The following is a 20,370-nucleotide window of genomic DNA, read 5'->3' as shown; positions in this document are numbered from 1 at the left end:
ACAAAATCAAATTATTAATATTAACTGCAAAGTGCTGGCAGAAAACAGAATGCCAGTTCTTTCAATAACTTACACTAGAACTAAGATTGGGCACTGAGGAGCTGGGGACAATTCAATTATCTGCCCTGATCTTGCCTCCAGCTAATCAAAGAACAGACACCATGAATGAGGAACAGAGTCTAAAGTATTGCTGAACTGCCCCCAAAGACAAACATACTTTCAATGAAAAGGTACACATTGGTATAAATTTTGAGGAAAGTTTAATAGTGATGGCTCATTTTCTTAATAATGCTTGTATAATTGGACACACAGAAAAATACCCACCTTGACGGTTTATTCCACCCAGAGACAATCCTGGGTGAAGATTATGTTTTACAATCTGTATTAAGTCATCACGGCCATTGCTTTGTGGACACCATATCTCTGTGAATCTGTTGCGCAACGCGGGAGAAAGCTGCAAACAAGCAGGACTATATAGAAATTCATTTTACACAGCACATTACATGAGGTTGCATGATAGTCTTGCAGCCACAGAACTTGAGAACAACAGAGCGAGCAGTCTACACCCTCAATTCTAATTTTATAGTGCTACTTTTTAACAGCTTTGAGAGCACGGAATTTTAACATTTCTAGTAATGGCATCAATGCAGGAAACAGCTAGCAAAAGAGAAAATTCAAAAGAATATAAAAAGAAATAAAGCTGGTTTGCAAACACCAAAACTCCATTTCATTCCAGGACATCATGTATCAAGCAATGGAAATGTAATCTGCATACAGAAACAAACTACCACATGGAAATTGCCTCAATTACAACACTCCTTCTCATAATTCTTTTCTTAACCCTCACTGAATTAACAAAACAAAATTCAGTAGTGCAAATGCAATGCAGAAAGAAATTCCCATTAAAAATCTGGTTTACAGCAATTTTTTTTTGTACTGTAGAAACTGCCTTAATGGAATGCCGTTAAGAGAGCTCCTTTCTTAGCCTCAATATCACTTTAAAACATTTTTTTTAACCTGGCTTTTAAACAACTTCAAAAACAGATTTTTTTTTCCACTTAATGAGAAACATATTTGGAGATGTAACATATTCAGTAAGAATGAAAAGAAAACTTCTAGTTGTCACTTTCTGAAAAGTCTTAAGGAGAATAATCTGAGATTCAGTTTCACACTACTGTAGCTTCATGCTAGGGCTGAATTTGCTTGCTTCATGAACCACATTTCACATACTCAAAATATTCTGATAAATAACGAAGCCTACCTACAATATTTAGAGCTTCTAAGTTTTCTTGGACATTCTGCTCAATATTGACACAGTACTGTCAAAATGTGAGTACACAGAAGTGATGGAGAACAGGTGTATCCTAATCATCCTTTAGAGCAGTGTGGCAGGCTCCAACCAGAAAGCACTGAATGCCAGAGCTAGTTGATGCATTTTTGCATTGGACTTCTAATCATGAAACAGTTAGTACAACCAGAAGTATGTTATACTTCCAGTTGACTTTGATATTTACCTCTTTCTTCCCAAAGTCACCTCCTGGGTTCATAGTCGCAAGGATACGAAATTTCTTTCCTGCAACCAACAGTTCTACTTCATTATCCTCATCATCTTGACCACCTTTTTCAGCAAGAACCAATGTCTTCTCAGCTTCAAGCACACTATAGGGTTAGGAAAAAAAAATAATCAGTTAATTTAAAATTAGGCCAAGAAACAGAGGTTCCTAAAAAGCTAGATTTACTCTGCTCATGTTTGTATGACATCTATCTGAAGATACTTAATATGAAGCATTTTTAAGACATACCTGTTAAGTCTCTCTAGAACAGAATCATCTGCTAGAGAAATCTCATCTAGGAGAAAAAAACCCTCCTCTTTCATTGCTAAAACAAGAGGTCCATCACACCACTCAAAGAGTCGAGAACCATCATATTCCTCCTAAGAAATGGAAAAGGAAATGAGAAGTCATTAAAAATTGTTATTTTTTGTTTCCATTATTGTAACTACCAGCTACTACCAATACCACACAAACCTGGTCACTTGATCTCTGTCTGATTGGTCGCAGTCCTCCCAGGAAGTCTGAAGTCTCCATATGCAAGTGGCAGTTCACTGAATATAGCTTTTGATTTGTTAATGCTGCAAAGATTTGGCAAATGGTAGTTTTACCACATCTGCAAAAAGCCATATAGTTGAAAAAGTGAGAATAAAAACCAGCTCACTTTGGACAGGATTCAAACTTTCATTGAATATCTATGATACAAAGGCTCAGAATGCAAGTTTCCTGCTTCTCCTTTCCTTGAACTAAAACATACGCAGTCTGAAGCCATTTTTGTCACAACTGCTGCTGACCTGCATAAGATGCCTTTAGTTAAAATTTAAATTATTATCTGTGCTGACAGATTTCTACAGGCTGAAAAACAAATTCATTTCAGCCTGCCCCTGCAGTCAGCAAACTAGCTTAATGTTTCAGTGAACTGGAGATGCTACATGTCTTAACCATCTTCAAGTCTGAGGAAATAAACTGCTGAGGACCTGGAGCTCCCATTTTGTGAAAAACATTACTTCACTCTTTCTTGTGTATTTCTTCCTTTCTCTTCCACAAAAATCTACTCTTCAAATTTGTAACAAATTCAAGAGCAGACAGCATCTATTTTCCTGATCTCCTTCTTAGCGCATAGAAGTGGGGAAAAAAAGGTAGTATCTCACCTACAGTCTGTCAAGCCTTTAAAATACAAACATGCTCTCAAACAGCAAACTGACACAACTTCTCAAAGTGACTTCCCAGTGAGACACATTAAGATTCTAGAGGGCAACTTGTGAAAAGTAGAAATGGAATTTCAGTTTTACTATTTCCTATATCATTTCTATGAAGTCATATGCAATACAATCTTGTTAAAGACTTGAGCTGAAAGAGATACGATTATCTTCCCTCTAAATGGAATTGTGAAAAAACAACAGTTGCAAGTCTGCCATGACAGAGACTTCAATGCCCCAGACCAAAAAAGCACCTAAGCCTGGTCAGTCTTTGTGCATTCAACTCTGTGGCTGTCGCAACACTACACACAAACTGTATCATACCCAGTCTCTCCCACCAGCAGTACAGGTTCACCAAACTCCAGGGCTCTTCCCACCAAAACTGCAAGTCTCCTCATGCCTTGAGTCCAGACAATATGTTTAAAATCTCTGCCCATCACTGACATCTGTGTGGAGGATTTAGCTGCACAATAAAAATCAATCGATCAGCCTCAGTCACATCCAGAGAACTACAAACATGTTTTTTCTAAGAAACTCACCCAAGAGCTTTTTGACACTTTCCTCTGAGAAGAGAGACTCAGGATATATACGTTTTTTGAAATGCTTTTCAATGACTTTCTGTATAACATCCACCTCCTCTTGTTTCCTCACTCTTCCTGCCAGAAGCATAAAACCTATAAAACAGAGGAAGAGAAAAATCAATTACTATCTAGTTAACTAGAAATAAAAGCTTACACCTAATTATTGGGGTCACAATGCAATTCCCCAAAGACACTTCAAAACAACTGAAGAAAAGCAGCATGGCTCACCATCATTTGCTAAGTGCTGAAGCCAGTCATAATCCTTCTCCAGCTGTTCTGCCAATCTGTACCTTTCAGCCCAACGAAACAGATCCCGCAAAGTAATGAACCCATGCTTTCCAGCAAAAACTGTTGAACCTCTGCGGTAAGACTGGTATGAGAACAAGATGTGAAAAGAATTCAGACTCATAAGAAAATGACTCACAAGGTTAATATGACATTCATTCAAATGAATTGTATGGGGGGAAAAAAAAAGTCCAACATTGTCACAAGTCCCGAAGTACCTATATGTAAACAAATTTGATAGGTTCCCAGAAGCAAAATACTACAATAAGTAAAAATAGTAAGTAAGAAAATAGGTACCTGGAATAAAGCAAAATCCAAACAAGGAATGAGGTTCTACACCAAAAGGAATGCTAATAATTTTTAAGTTTTACTTTACTTTAGTACAGCAAAATAAACTAAGATATTCAGTATAAGAAAGCTATAGAAAGAGTGTGATTCGCTTTATACTACTGCAATTGCTTTACAATACAAGATAGTTTTAGCTATTTACTAAGTGTTAAGTGCCTATTAAACACATAGGAGTACCAGAACACAGTCAAAACTATTGCTCAAAAATAGTACCAAATTTGGCATGGTCCAAATGCTGCTACAAATCTATTATTATAGATTTCAGGCCAAGAAACGGTTTTACACATTAAAACACAAGGCCTTCAGTTATTAATTTTGCTGCTGCTGGCCTTCTTCCAAATCTGACATCATCTTCCCTATTCTCTATCCTGACCACCTAATTGAGGTACTTCACTGTGGATTTTCTTCATTTAACTGCATTCTATATCAATCAGTTCACAACACACATCCCCCCCCAAAATGAATTTCTATTACTTAGCATTAAAATCTTCTACAAAAAAAGGAAAGACTCCCATACTTGCAGGTCTAACATGACTTTGACAAGCTTGCTGCAATAAGAAGGTGGCAAACTGCATCGCTTGTGCAGGATGGTTTCCAGTTCAGTGCTTGGCAGTTCATCAAAATGCAGTTCTACAAAACGATTTCTGAAGGCTCTGGACAAAACCTAAAATACAAGAATATGCTATTGCTTTGAGCCTTTCCTTCAATATTCCTTATATTATAAATCTTTTCCTACACGTCCTAAGGAAATATGGCTAGTCTCATAGTAAACAAATTAACATATACACATAGATGTAAAAGAAAGTGTAAGAGATGGGTCTAGATGAGGACAAGAGCTTTGAAACATATATAAATAATTTAAATTAAGTCTCTTCTCCAGTGCTCATGAACAAGAAACACTGCATCGATTATAACATACATCAACTCCAGTTCAGCATAGTACTTAAATCTCAAGTATTCAAAATTAATTAGAGCTTTGATATCAGTATCTAACCTAAATAAGAATCCAGTTGTACTTACAGTCATTCCAGATCTTCTACCTCCTACCTCCTTAGAGTTCCATATTAATTTCATACTATGCATCAGTAGGTTTTCACATCACACTTCTATGTACAATAGGGATTCACTCTCCAGAGTCATAGTTACTCAAAATAAGAGATTATACAGACCTTCCTGCCACCATAGAGTCCTGGAGGATTCTGTGTAGCAAAGAGCATGAAGCGAGGGTCAGCTTTGACAACTTCCTGAGTCTCAGTAATGAACAGCTCCCTGTTATCATCCAGCAATCGATTGAGAGCCTCCAGAACATCAGTGGGAGCCAAGTTTAGTTCATCTAGAACAATCCAGTAACCCTTTCTCATTGCATCTATGAGGATGCCTTGGAGGGAACAGGAAAAGTTCTGGTTAAAAATATAATAAATTAAATCTAACAGAGTATGCATTTAGATACTTTCAGTAATCAGTTTTCACTCAGTGTAAAAGCTAATTCAGACATGGAAGCAACTGCTTAAACTACTGAATTCTTTATGTACAAGAGGACAAGACGTAGAATAGCGATGAGACATATAAACTCTTAAGAATTTACTGTAATTTGCATAAGTGACTATCAATAGGTAAATACTACCTTTACAGAAGATTCTCTCTCCATTGCAATAAAGGAGACAAGTTAGGCAAAAGAGAAAGAACCAGGGAAGAAACACAGGAATGTGAAGTAAATGCAGTATGCTGACCCACCTTCCTTAAATACCAACTTCCCAGAGGCATCTGATGTATAACAGCCAATATATTCCTGGATGTCAGTATGCTCATGGTTGTTGATCCTTACACAGTGGTTCCCAGTAGCAGCAGCCAACCAGCGAATTAAACTGGTTTTACCAACAGAGGTTTCTCCTTGAATCAGCACTGGGTGAGTCCTAAGAGGAACAACCAACACAGTGGTTTAGAAGCATAAGTCATATCTTCCTCATATACAAGATATCAGCATCACTTGAGTCTTCCACAGATTCTTTATTACCAAAACACCACTATTTAACTAATTTTGAATTCAAGATTATTCACTAAAGGATTAACACGAGGAACTTTACCCACAAATGCTAACTGCTACCTGTGAAGTTACTATATAAAAGCGTGAAATAAGCTGGCTACTCTAACTGCAAAATTTCTAGATGATCACTGAAATAAAACTCAGTATAGCAGTAAGATGGTTTCAGAAGAGAAAGAAATATAAACTCAAGTCACTGTACAATGAAAAGTATAAAATAGAAGTAAACTTCTATTTTATATTCTATATAAAATAGAATCTATATATCTATATCATCTATATTCTATATATCTATTTCATGCTAAACAATGTAGACTAGATGGACACAACAAATAAGCAACTTTAACTGAGTTTACTAACAGAAAAAAAAAGACATACCCTGCAGACACAACTCTGACAATATCTTTCAGATTAAGCTTAACTGAAGGGGTTAACACGTAAGTCTCATCTACAGTAGGTTCCTTATCCCCAGCAGAAATCCAGTATCCTTCTATGTGTATAAATCTTCCTCCTTGGGGTTTTGGTATTTGCTGAGGAGACATGACAGAAGTAAAAGATTATAAAAATGAGTTTGAATTTGCTAATGAAGACAACCACTGTTATACTACTGTAACATATTCTAAAATAAGTCATTTTAAATTGCTCCCTGAGCACTCCTGCAATAAGCACCATCCCCCTGTCACAGAATGAAAAGCCTGAGCAGATTATTTCAAGGTCATGAAGCAGGAACCTTCGCACCATAAAGACAGAAGTTTCTAAAGACATTTTCATAGCACTGAATTTTGAAATATACTTTCAAATGGCAAACTGGCTTTTAGCTTTTTATATTCGTATTTTCTGACATTTAGATTTTTAAACAAACACACTTATCTTACAACTGGCTTCCCCTATCCCAGTTGTCCATTCAGCTACACAAACTCATCCTGGGCTCCCTGAATTAGTGAGATTTCTCTTTTCTCATGAGAGAAAAAGCAAAGATGCTTGCTTAGGATCTAAAAACAAAAAAAATCTATGAAAATTCCTCAAAAGCCTCTAAGTTTAACTACTGGAGTCACTATCTAAGCTGCCTACACTCCACAATACTATAATCATCCAGTCTTCCATATTTTTTTTATATTTACAAATAAGCCATCTAGCATAAAGATATTTCATATAGAAACAAAAATTACTAAAGAGCTGAATTTTAAAAAAGTTTTAGGTTTTTTTTACACACACACAAAAAAACCCAAACATGAGTGCAAGACTGTGTGTAGGAAACGTAAGAGAAAAAGGGCAGAGAAAATAGTGCAAAATAAATTCTACTCTGATTACTCGCAAGCTTAAAAGTAGGATTTTTACATACCTGCTTGAGAAGGCTTTTGATGTTGCCAGAGACTATATGCTGGCAAATTAGCTTTTGAACCACTGGGTGAGAAACTCTGTCGAGCTGTGTCAGAAAGCTCAAACAGAAGCCCTAAGAAGAAAAGTTACTGTCAGCAATTAAGTAAAAAACCATTAGGAGAAAAAAACAAACAGAACACATCAGAATTAAAGAATCATTTGTCTTCAATACTGCACCCAGAAGAGAGGATTTTCCTTTACCCAAACAGATTCTGTGGTGAATTCAGAAACTGAAATAAACCTCAATGCAGGTAATCACCTCATACAGTGAGCGTTGTATGCTGCTACACGGATTAGATGCTGCAAATCTCAATGCCCTGCAAAGCGTACGGAGACTGTAATGAGGTCTGTGTCCAGTTCCATCTACCAGCTTTGTTTCAGCTTCCTTTCTCACAGCTAAATAAAAGCTGAAAAAAAAAAAAGAAAAAAAAAAAGGGGTGAAAACAGTTCCAGTTATACAATGTTGTTTCTGATCAGAACATTCCTCTAAGGAATTAAAGTACAAACACTTAAGCTTATCTTCAACTGTCAGGTTTTTTCAGAAGCTGTAAGCTGAGAAAGTCATGCCAAATTCTGTCATCTGTATAGCCAGTGAAACAAAGCAACACAGTATTTCAGAACCATTCTTTTGAGAGCTTGGTACACAGAGAACAAGTTTAAACCAGTATCTTAAGCATTCAACAGTTGTTCAGGTTAGTAAGGCAAGATTACATGCTTTAGTCTACAGCAAAGAAAGGTTACTTGTTAAAAAACACACGGTTTTCATTGGTATGATGTACAGAAACAAACCATTTTCATCACTAAGATGGGAAAGAAAGTTGCAACAAGAGTGCTTTTTTAACTGACGTCACCAAGAATACATTTCTTAGTAAGAAAAAGTAAGTCTCCTCCCCATGAATACAGAATTAAGAAAGTTATATCTACCAAATTCTGTTTCTGTGGCAGTTGCTGTGTATAGAGCATTACTGTGTTTCCCAAAACATTCTAACCACAGATTAGTTGTATGTTTCCTTTCTGTGCCTTATTCTAGCAAAGATTCCAAGAAATTACAAGCAACTTACTTTACAATTCCTTGTACTGTATTTTTGCTCACATTCAAGCCTCTCAGGTAATCCATTATAAGAATTTGCAAATCTCCTTCATTTCTCAATTCTTCTACGTAAAGTTCTGTAAACCTGTATGAGTCAAATCAATTCCTAACATTTAGACATCTTACAATAATAGAAAAAAACATAAAATTTCATTTTTGACAACTGCATATATAAAATCATTTAAACTTAACGAGTTATGCTGAAACTGAAATATTCGTTCTTCTGCACCACACTCTTCCTCTCCCCTCTCACTATTAACATCAGGGAGCTAGTAGCAGTATATCAATAGCAGCAAATGACTATTTACACACAGTAAGTGCATATATACACTTTACACAATCTTTATGAATCTGTTAAGGGGCTGCATGTACAGCTACTGGAGAAAATACATCAAATACAAGAAAATCCATACACTCAGGAGCAGGTATTATTAAGGAATGAATTCTCCACATCTCCAATACCTTAAATCCAATATTTCAAATACATACCTGTTCTACCATGTAGTCCACCTTCCTTCTGAGTGAATAAGTCTGAATATATAGCTTTTTGCAAGAATCATCAACAGTTCTGAGTTACCAAGATCAAGAAGGCATGAAGCACTTCCCTTTATAATCCCCACCAGGAACATAAGCTGTAATAGCACTCCTAGGCATTGACAATTTAATCGTAAAGAATTATTATTACCCTGTCCCCAGTGACAGCACTCTCTACTATTGCTAGACCCCTTGTTCATCCTTGGCAACTTCACATAAGTATTTTCCTGACCCTATTTCATACAAAAACCCTCACTGTGATGTGGAAGTCATCTGCCACATTAAGCTAGAATTCACACTTATATACTCAGGCTTCCAATAAGGCATTCTTTGCTGAATCATTTCACAAAGAAAGTGAAAAGTTGTTGTCTTTATCAAAGTTTAAGAATTTTGTTAGAGTTCTTTTTTTTCCCTACCTGTTTCGTATTCCTGGAGGAAGATTTCGCTTTCCAACGTCTGTAGCTGGATTCATGCATGCAAACAAGCGAAAATTAGGGTGACGTACTAGAGGCTCTAAAGAAGAACAGAAACATAAATCAAAAGGTTAGTGCTAAACCCAGGATATTTATTACATTAAATAAGGTAGATTTCTTCTTAGCCAGTTTTCTATTACTGCATTACTACATCTTCTTCAAATGCCAGGGTGATAATTCTTTAGAGAATAACCCCATATAATTTAGCGGAAGTATCTTTACACAACAGTCATAAGCAAATGAAATCTTTGATTAGTGCATAACAGGATATCTTAACAGCCAGCACCAGTATTTCACAAATCATATAATCCCTCAATATGAAACTCCTTTTGTCTCTTTTGTAACAGTGGGAAGCGTTTCCCTCAGCCAGGAAGAAAACACAGCTTGGGGAGCTCATGTAACATTTGTCTCCAGCTGTAAGCTTATGAAATAAGATTTGGCAGTTTTATGGCTCACTTTTAGATCTGGGATCTGGCTGTGACCCAAGTAGGTCAAAGACCCATGCTACTAAAAATACATCATGCCAAACAATATGAAATGGAGCAGAGGAAGAAGGGGGTGAGGATTTTTGTCTTCCAACGCAGCTGTTGGTTTGTGAATGGCTGGAGCATGGTCTGCACAAGACAGAGGGTTAGTGACTTTGCATCATTTGTTAGCTCAGCTTTCTGAAAAAAATGACACCTGTTGAATTCTCTTCAGAGACATTAATGCTTAATATAAGCACTAGAGTCCTATTCCTTGTAGAATCCAAATAGGCAAAAGCAACAACAATATGTTATCTGAAGTCTCCTGGGATGCAGTGAATTAAACTCCCACTTCTTGCATACAAATGTGAAGTATAGAAAGAACACGTACTCTGCACTGATTCACTATAATGGTAAATGTTTGTTATTTATTTAGGATTGGGAATTCAACAGATTGGACAGAAAAACACAGTGTAAAGCACAGAAAAAGTACCTGTGTCTCCTCTGTCTAGTAACACCAACGACCCAGATGATCCTTCCAATAAACCACTCAGACACTCTAACGTCTCTGCTGCAGCCAAGTTAATCTCATCCAACAAAATCCACTCTCCTTTTTTTACTGCTTGTGCCAGAGTACCCTAAAAATAAGATCAATCTGTTATTCATATCACCAGCAGTGATACATCATCTGCACATAGGAAATACTGTACTTCAGTCTATGGGTTCATTAGACAAAAAGGCAGTCCCAGATCTTTTTATGGCCACTGCGGTTTTACTAATCTCCCTCAACAACACCAATTATTTTCTAAGTCATAAAAGACAAACAATTTTCACTGTTTAGATCTGTTCCTTTATAACAGAACTAGGCTTTCTTGTTTACAGTGTTGCCTGTCAGCTACACTTAACACTTTGGTGCAAAAGCTCCAATGACAGCACTCATAAGCTGGTTCATCTAAAGAAATCCAAACAGTGACAAAAGCAGCATTACATTTTTTAGTGAACTAGACAATATTAAATAAAAACTGTACTCATTCAAACATTCCCCATCTATTTATATAGTCCTTTTCAGAAAGAGAACTGATCGTTTTATAAAATTTGAAAGCCTACTCAGACTAATAGGATGACAAAGTACAGCTATGCATAAAACATTATAGTTTCCTAATCACACACAGTGTCAATAATACCATGGATTTGAAACCTTACACAAATCACTTCCATATACATACATAGCACACATTCTTCTTATTAAATACTTCAGTGGAATCCCTATGCATGAGGATATCCTACTGGAGATTGGTCAAGATGTATTTTGTAATCTTATCAATTTGAGCACATGATATGCTGTACTGTCAATAACCTTTTATCATACAGTCCTAATCTTTATTACACAGCATTAAATCAACTTGCTACCACTAAACACTCTTTTTCTTCTCCCTCCATCTAAATACCAGCCCCCTGAAGTAGATCACTCTGTTTCACAACAACTGTGTGGAACAAGTTTTAATTCACATTAAGATTCCTGCCAGGAAGTTATTTATATAATACTGATCACAATGTTTTATTAACAGTCCTCCTCATTTTTCCCAGCATGAAAATGTAAAACTCTAAATACCTCTACAAAAGCAAAGAGAAGCGCATTTTCTGTCATCTTCATCTGTTGATGAGCGTGATTCAGTTTAAGACCAAATGCCTCCCACTTTTCCTTTAACGGTGAGCCTGTAAGGAAAACAAAATTTATGTTTGTAGCAGTAGGATAGGACAAAAGTGTTTAAAAGCAGTATTTTATAGAATCACTGCATCATTTAGGTTAGAAAAGACCTTAAAAATCATCAAGTCCAACCACAAGCCTGATGTACTGTTTCCTATCACTAAATTCTTAATGCCACATCCACATCTATCATGCTATCAAGCTGCTTCAAACACTGAGTAGACCTTACATTCTCATCTTTTCTGATAGTTGTGTACATTTAATTTTATAACTGTATCTTCAAAAGAATCAGGTAAAAGAAAGGGGGAGTAGAGGTTCATAAGTAATTTCACTTGGCCCATTCTGAAAGAAAGTTACAATTTCACTCATTAAATCTAGGACCAGAAGCCACTTCTTGAAAGGCAACTATCAGTATTGCCTCTGCCCAAATTGGTTGCCAAGTATAAAAGAGGAAAAAAATGTTACTCACAGACAACAATAATAAATCAAAGTAAAGCACTTGTCAAGTCCACATAACAGGCAGTGAAACCAAGTCATCAACAAGCTCCTAGAAAGCTTTTAAAGTCATTACTAAAAGCTTTTCCTGCTTTTAAAATAGGTGATACTTGTTGAGATTTATTAAGACTCCAGGTCTGAGAGAAAGTATGAAGGCATCCATTTGCCAGAATGACACATAAACAACTACGACTGTTCACCAACACAAGCAAACAAGCAAACACACCAACACAGCAAACAAGAAGCACACTGAGTAAAGCTCAAATGTCAAGAGCACCATGGTTCAGACAATCTTTACTGTTAGACATAGCAGACAGCAGTGATCAGTTAGGAAAAAAAGACTATTCTAACAGTATTTTGCTATATTTTGCTATAGACAAGAGATTCTGTTTTTCAAAACCAGAAGAAAGGACAGAATAAAGAGACAATCATTGAATAAAAACTTCAACACTACTTGTCTACTGTCTGTAACGGTTCACCACTGATATTTGCGTTCAATCAGCCTGAATTCTCACCAGATGCACTTTCTTTTGCTCCTTTATTAATAGCAGATTTATGAATATGTTGCATTAGTTTTAGCAGATCATGCCAACGTTTCTGCCTGTAGCAGGTCTGAATATGGCCCAGGAATGTCTGATTTTTCTTTCTAGAAAATGTTTGGTAGAAGAGTTCTTCAAAAGACTCTCGCAGAGGTAGCCAGATCAACTTGTTATCCACAGGTTTATAACTGAAAAGAAGGAAAAGAGTAATTATTTGTTAGTTCCTGCTCCTTTGTGACTATGATAAACAAGCATGTACTAACAAAAGCATTCACTGAAACAAGATTATGCATTGAAGAAGCCAGGTTTACAAAGTTTATTTTCCACTAAAATAATGACTGAAAAAAAATAGCACTTATCTAAACTACCTTATAAAATCAATTTTAAAAAGACAAAATGGCACTAGTAAGTAAAACAGTTCTGCCACTACCAATATGCCTAGTGCATATTTTATCAGATTTACACTGAACAATTTAGATGTTTTTAAAGCGACCTTGAGTTCTGCTTTTAAATTACTTTATCACATACATGCATACATTTCAGTTAAAGTGCTTGTGTTCTACAGCAAGGAAAGCAAGTGTTCAGCATGCAAACAAGTATTATAAATATCTTGGTCTGCATCTGAAACAATTCTTTGACGATGCAACAATGGTTGCACTAGAAGGTGGTTCTTATACTGCCAATTTGTTGTGCAAAAGACACCTAACAGTAATCAACAACTCACCCCCCTAGCAGATCCGCGGTGTCACTTTGTTGGTTCATGTTGACAACCCTTAGATGGTGTCCTTAAAAAGAAACAGAAAGCATATCAACTTGTTTCTGTGTTTTGTTTCTTAAATAACGTCTGCACAAGTTGGTGTCCACATTGCATTTACCTGTAACATGAGCGAGGTATTGAACAGTTGAGGTTTTACCAGTTCCTGTTTCACCAACCAAGAGCACAGGCTCTCCTTTGACAACACAAACTGCAAGCTGCTCAATCAGTACTGCAGATGGTCGGGTGGCAGCAAATGTTTGCTTTGTTCTGAGAAAATAAAGGAAGTCATTCAAAGCCAAGACTAATCCAGGAGCTCACTTCAATTTTGCCCATCTTATTTTTTTAGAGGAATAGTTCAATTCAGGATTATTATTATTGATTTAGAAAAGAGGTTTGGAAATAATTAATTCCAAGATATCTTGATAAGCATTACATAAGATACTTACTTTCCTAAACATACAACCTAAAAATTCAGGGTGTCCAAAAACGGTCCAGGCCAGTGGAGTTAGTGTCATGTACTACAAAGATCTCCCTTCACAAATAAAGAGTCATCAAAATCTAATTACAACAACCACAGATCCAAAACAGCTTTGAAGAAACTCTTATATGAAAGAATCTGAAAATCCCCATGCTTTGGCAGCCAGAATTACGACACAGACAGTCTTAAAGATGCACAAAGTAAAACTCAGATTACAAGAGAAATCTCGTCACATTTCTTCCATTTGAGTGAGATTACTTGATTTTTGTCTTTTAATTATGTGACTTCCAATATACTCTTTTCCAGTGCAAAACTGCAAGATATTCTACCTTTTTACAGTAAGAGCCAGGCTTTGTTTCTTCATGAGATGCACTCTTCCCACAGAAACTTCTTGCTCCCGTACTAAAATTTCTGGTTTGAAGAGTTCACAAAAGAACTCCACCTGTGAAGAGAGCATCAAGATTTCCAAGAGCAACATTGCATGCAACATAATGCTGAAAACACCCTTGCCACACTATCAGTATTAATGTGCAAATATTTTTTTTCTCAGCTTATTTAATATTTTATGGACTATTACATATTTACCACCTAAAATCCTGAAGGATATTATCTACTGCATAAACAATGCCTCCCCGTTTAATAACTTGGTAATGAGTTTTATGCCATTATGCTACTCTGTTTACTATGGTAGCTGGACTACACAAACCTTAACCTGAGAATGGTTAACTTAACAAATAAAAAACCAAACTCCCTCCAAATAAAAAAAGATAAAATAAAAACATGAGGAACACCTCTCTGTAATCAAGAATGGTTATAGAGGACAACACATTCCTATTATCAAACAATGAAGAACAGAACAAACAGAAGAGTTTCGGGGATCCATCTGTTCTGCTAGTTGAAAAGTTTTTCCATGCTGAAGTAACAAAAGAGAATTTTCTTCACAGTCAAATTTGTATGACTGAATAGTCAGAAATAGCTGACAAAGCAGTCATATGTATATACATATGTAATGTTAATTATTGTTGTTATGATCTGTATGTGTATATATTTGTGTTGTACAATTCAAGCATGATGTACTGATATGGAATAAGGGGTAGGTGCTGTCCTGGTTTTATCAGTATTCCATATCGTGGCATCATACAACAGGTTGACTGGGTGCAGAGGCTCAGTGCACTGAAGCTGCACTTCCTGGTTTCTCCAGCAGCTTCACATGACTTCTGGCCCTCCATGAGGAAGATACACTGGGTTGTACTGCATTTCCCAGGAGCCTCCAGAAGGTTTCCAGTTCTGGGTGACTGGGGATAGGGATAAACTCTTGACTTTTCTGGGAGGCGAGCCAAGGAGGGTCTGCCCATAAAGACTCACACTGACTGCCCTGTGGTTTTATTTCTGGTTTCTTTTGACTTATTACTCTTAATTATTCTGTATTATGTCACATTCCTTTTAATAAATTAGTTTCTCCTATCTCAACTGAGTTTCTTCCCTCTTCCTACCCACCTTCCCTCTCCTCCCATGGGGAAGGAGGAGTGTTGCATGATTAATTCTTCTAACATCACACACTACTACTTTGCAGAGGAGTATCTCTAGCTTTGGAATTACAGATTAAGTAATAAGGAAGAACATGTTTCCCTCTAGACTCTTCATGTAAGCGACTGAAGTTCACTGTAATGACTGGGGCTTGAGGAGGAGCCACGCACAAAAGCAAAACAAAAACCTTTACACAGTATTATATTCTTACATAACTGCACTGTTGCAGCAGTCATGCTCCTTTTGCATTAAGTGATTTGCAATGTGCTCTGTAACAGATTCACTGAAACTTTCAGAGACAAAACAGCTAAAAACAAAACAGCTAATAAGAAATCAGAACAACTCTACCTCTGTGTGCAAGGTAGAGTAATGGGTATAACTTTTAAGGAAAACATTAGAACAGTACATTTAAATTAATTACTAAAAAAAAAAATCAATTCATAGACTAATACTGATAAATGTCAAACTAATTATAGCTCAGTATACCTTCTTCTTGGAAATATTTAGTTTACTGCCAATAACTTTTGCCATTTTCAGTCTGCTTCCTTGGTTGGACAGCATAGCTGTGAAACAGTCCAGTGCCTGTGAAGAGGAAGACAAACCAACATTTTCATTACAAATTTTACATTATATGAGAATCACTACCTTAATTTATATGAGGCTGAATCCAACCCTGACAAATTAAATATAATTATTTAACTGCAGTTCAAAGGGATGAAATAGGAAGTTTTGAACCCTATAATGTAGTGGTTTCTACTGAATGTAAAAACATTTCAATATCCAGTACCAAAGCTATTTTTAGATGACTGGAGCAAAGTGAAGAAAAAATAAAGCTTTAAGATCCTATATCTTAGGAAGGCATCTGACTGATGAATACCTGAAAAATTCTCAATATAGAAAAGAAGTAGGAAGGATGTCTCACACTTCAAGAAAAACCAATCTTAAAATTACTCCGCAAATTTAAGTATCTACTCCTACAGAGAGACTCATGTAACTTAGTATCATGAAGTATACAAGATTACTGAGAACAGAGCTGATGGCTATCACCAGGATCCAGCTCAGATTGAAACAGAAAGGCCAAGAAGCTCCACCACTGAGCTGGGCTACTGTCACAGAATGCAGCACATCAACCAGAACTAACTTGGGAGAGAGGAACTGAAGGGAGTAAGCACTCTTGGTATTCAGTAAATTCAGACAAGTAACACTTAACACACTGTGCAACTAACACACATCCAGTGCATGTCATGGATTCAATACCAGCCGTATCATCAAAAGAACCACAGCTCCACTGCTTCTGTGAACAGACCCGAATACTGACTCTATATGCCCCAATATCCACATTACCTAAAATGTATTTATTCAGCAGCAGCAGCATACTAGTGCCTCATTAACTAAACAGTGAAAAACTGACGAGTAAAATCTTACGTCTCCAAAGCATAAATACAAAGGAGAGGCACCTTAAAAAGAGAAGCTATTTTTAAATGATCTAGAAATGCACTTCAGCTATTACATGCCATGTAAATCTATCCCAACATAAATAAAGAAACAACGCTTAGTATTTTTGAGCATTGTTTCTAGATACAAGCTCCCACCACTGGGCAGACATGACATCAAGGGATAAGCAGTGCAGTGTCTTCGTAGAAAAGAGAAGATTACGTTCCTTATAATAAACCCAGCTTCTAGATCTGGTTTTGAATGTATCTATACTGTTATATCCTTTATTTCACATTTTAACTCTAATTTTGGAAGCATTTCTCATAAATACATTTTACATTTACTCTCTCTCTGAGACATCTACAGTAAGGTTTGGGAATAAATACAGCTCCTGAGCAACAAGTAGGAAACATCAAGAGCATCTAGTATTTTAAATACTCCCTCAACTAAGCCTAGAGCCTTTTTCATTGTGCATACACAATGTGCAATACAAGTAAATAAAACAAATGCTTGAATGAAAAGTAAAATTTCCCCAGCCACTTGCAATCCCAGCTCACATCAGTTGAAACTGTTGCATCATGCTTTCTGCATGGCAACAGTAAGTCTGGATTGGTTTCCAGCACCCTAATACAAAGAGCTTTCCTAATAATAAGAAAAGCTTCTAACACACAGAAGACAAACATCCCAACCACGGTTCAATTGCTTCCAATGAATATAAATAAATATTTAAATATAAATTTCTGTCTCACATTCCCAAACAGTATATTTCAAGATTTGTGACGCAATTTGGGAAAGCAATTTCCAGATTAAATCTTACCGCACCTCCTGAAAAATATTCACTGCTGTGGTTGAGGAAGAACTGTCAAAGTTGTAAGCAATTCTGCTGCACCAATTCAATAAGTCTCTAAAAAGAAAAATATTTAGTATAACAGTCAAAATTCACAGCATCTTTTCTCATGTTCAGCTTAGTTCATTATGTCATCTGGCAATTCCACACCTAGTTATTATTTAAGTTGTACACAGGAAGGCACACACAAAAAAGAATGCTATATTTAAAGGAATAGATGAGCACATAAAGACAAACACTATTGCCTTCTAAAAGGTTGCTTGGAAGTAGATAATACGTATTCCATTAAACCATTATTGTGATCAATTATGAAACTGAAAACATGAAAACCAGCAATGCTATTCACCCAGAAAGGTATCGAGAACTACTTTACAGATATCAGATCATTATCAACAACAAAATCTTTTTAAGTATAATAGGAACGTAAAGGAAACAATTTAAATTGAGACTTTCTTTTTCAAGATACAGTAAACGTAATTTTATAATTCAAAACTGACTCTTCCCATTTTCAGTTTTATTATTTGAATTTCTAACATTGCTAAAAGAAAAAAGTTTAAAAACATAAAGCCACCTGAACACCACAGCTAGCTGATAAAATTTCTTCCTGATAAATTTATAAGAATACACAACCTCAGAGAAAGTTCTCGTCCTTCCAGGTTTGGTTTCTTATTTTCTGATCTTGATTCTGATGCATCTTCTGATATGGGCCTGGAATCACAATCAGTGTTTTCTGATGCCTGATATTTCTCTCCCGTAAGGTGAATGAAGATGTCTAGCAAGTGATCAGTTACAAGAGCAAGGTTGGGGTATCTGCTTTGAAGAATCTGAAAGCAGAAAAAGAAAGAAGAAAAAAATGGCAAAAAAAAAAAAAAGTAAACCTTAATCATCGGAAAGAAGCCATCAGCCTGGCAAATTTCAAGAGGATGCAGTTCAACAGAACCAACACTCAAAGGCAGCAAGCTGCAAAAAAACAGTCCTTTGTAATCTCTCTCTTCTTAATCAAATTTAAGTCACTGTGATTTTTAAAATGTCAGTTTGGATGCCAAGAGAATTATGCTCATTAAACTCTACTGCAATTCATTTAATATCTTGCACAAATAGCAACAGAAGGAATGAAACTACATTCCACTCTATCTATAAACTCAAGTCATGAAGAAACGATTTTAAAACTTGTCACAGGAAGTCTTCTCTCCTGTTCCACTTTATGACAACTTTTTTGAGCACTCAAGTTATCTACTCACTGCCCTGATTAAGATACACAAGGAACTAAGTTTTCTTTTCTGATTTCCTTTCAGCTCAGCTCTCTGCTAAAGCTTGCCAACCAAAATCACTGCTCCAAAAAAGAGCTTTTCATAGATACAGGCCAGGAACCAGTACTGATTTTCCCCTGTCAAACTGACTTCTGGCCAGGACAGCAGAAGGTGCTGCTCTTGCCCCATTATTAATAATTAGCTGGTAAATGACAAAATGGGAAAACACACTGATATTTTAAGATCACTCATAAGTTTCTCTCAAATTTTCTGCTAGAGATAATTCACCCTCTTTTCACTTCAGTAAGGCTCTTTTACAATTTGAATGCTTCAAGCTCAAAGAAAATTGTTTAGAGAATTCTATTTCACATAAGCCCCGGGCAATTAATTTGCAGATGGACTAAACTAAGCAAATAAAATTCCTTAGAAATTTTAACAAAAGATGTTATTAGAAACAGACATTTGTAGTGGATAACTTAGCAACTACTTTTCATCTCAAAACTTAGGACTTGGGATTGTAATAAGATCCATTACCCAGCCTCCCCCCACATTTTTTTAAATCTCTGTGGGCTACAAAAAGGCAAAGTAATTTGATTCTTAGATCCATTCAAAGCAAAATTCCAACAATCTTTGTACAATTAACTTCTTATTTTCTGATCAAACTAGTCATTTACTTCAAAACTGACAGATTTCTGAAGTAATAAGAGCGTGTGTGTATTGCTGAACTTGCAGAGAAAAGTAAGGATCGAATTTATTACTGAAAATCATCTACTGTCCTTAATTAAAATATCTTCACATGCCACAATAGAGCAAAACATATCATACCTCCTTGAGTTCTACTTTGCTCATGTTATCCATATGTATTTTGGTCCAATACTTGTCCAAAAGAGCAGCATGGCTGCTTTGCTGTCTGTACCAACCTCCGCCACAAGTGAATACTCTATATAAAAATGACATGAAGAAATGCACATATTGTATCTTAGTAAATAATTCATTATTTTCAGTGCAGAGAACACATTAAACACTGCTGTGACAGGATAACATGTATGCCTATATTTGGTGACAGCCAAAGGGTTGTGAGCAGTGGTTCTGTGTCTGGGTGGAGGCCGGTCACAAGGGGTGTCCCCTGAGAGTTGGTCTTGGGACTGGTGCTCTTCAACACGTTTATTGATAACACAGATGATAAAATCTAGTGCACCCTCAGCAAGTTTACAGATGACACCAAGCTGAGTGGTGCAGTCAACACATTGGAAGGAAGGGAAGCCATCCAGAGGGACCTGGACAGGCTGGAGAAGCGAGCCCATGTGAACGTAATGAGGTTCAACAAGGCCAAGTGCTGGGTACTGCAACTGGGCTGAAGCAATCCGAGGTATTTATACAAACTGGGGAA

At 36.4% G+C, this 20,370-nt stretch overlaps 1 protein-coding gene across 1 annotated transcript in view; it reads right to left on the bottom strand.

The window, feature by feature from the left end:
• MDN1 (midasin AAA ATPase 1) overlaps nt 1-20,370 on the bottom strand; it is a 92,524-nt gene that overhangs the window by 58,611 nt on the left and 13,543 nt on the right. The window contains exons 9-33 of the mRNA XM_090136019.1: nt 19,806-19,920; nt 18,361-18,554; nt 17,706-17,787; nt 15,936-16,031; nt 14,252-14,364; nt 13,563-13,711; nt 13,412-13,472; nt 12,664-12,875; nt 11,558-11,661; nt 10,439-10,583; nt 9,425-9,521; nt 8,446-8,559; nt 7,644-7,791; nt 7,347-7,457; nt 6,383-6,534; nt 5,698-5,876; nt 5,133-5,341; nt 4,481-4,627; nt 3,559-3,700; nt 3,289-3,423; nt 3,074-3,212; nt 2,028-2,166; nt 1,803-1,933; nt 1,515-1,659; nt 325-454 (exon numbers count right to left, since the gene is read on the bottom strand). Coding sequence (XP_089992145.1) covers nt 325-454; nt 1,515-1,659; nt 1,803-1,933; nt 2,028-2,166; nt 3,074-3,212; nt 3,289-3,423; nt 3,559-3,700; nt 4,481-4,627; nt 5,133-5,341; nt 5,698-5,876; nt 6,383-6,534; nt 7,347-7,457; nt 7,644-7,791; nt 8,446-8,559; nt 9,425-9,521; nt 10,439-10,583; nt 11,558-11,661; nt 12,664-12,875; nt 13,412-13,472; nt 13,563-13,711; nt 14,252-14,364; nt 15,936-16,031; nt 17,706-17,787; nt 18,361-18,554; nt 19,806-19,920 — 3,389 coding nt within the window. The remainder of the gene's footprint in view (nt 1-324; nt 455-1,514; nt 1,660-1,802; nt 1,934-2,027; nt 2,167-3,073; nt 3,213-3,288; nt 3,424-3,558; nt 3,701-4,480; nt 4,628-5,132; nt 5,342-5,697; nt 5,877-6,382; nt 6,535-7,346; nt 7,458-7,643; nt 7,792-8,445; nt 8,560-9,424; nt 9,522-10,438; nt 10,584-11,557; nt 11,662-12,663; nt 12,876-13,411; nt 13,473-13,562; nt 13,712-14,251; nt 14,365-15,935; nt 16,032-17,705; nt 17,788-18,360; nt 18,555-19,805; nt 19,921-20,370) is intronic.

Source organism: Phasianus colchicus, chromosome 2 (assembly GCF_987193195.1).
Source record: "Phasianus colchicus chromosome 2, bPhaCol1.hap1.1, whole genome shotgun sequence".
NCBI lineage: Eukaryota > Metazoa > Chordata > Aves > Galliformes > Phasianidae > Phasianus > Phasianus colchicus.
Note: the sequence above shows the minus strand (reverse complement) of the source record. Positions and strands in the feature narration are given on the sequence as shown.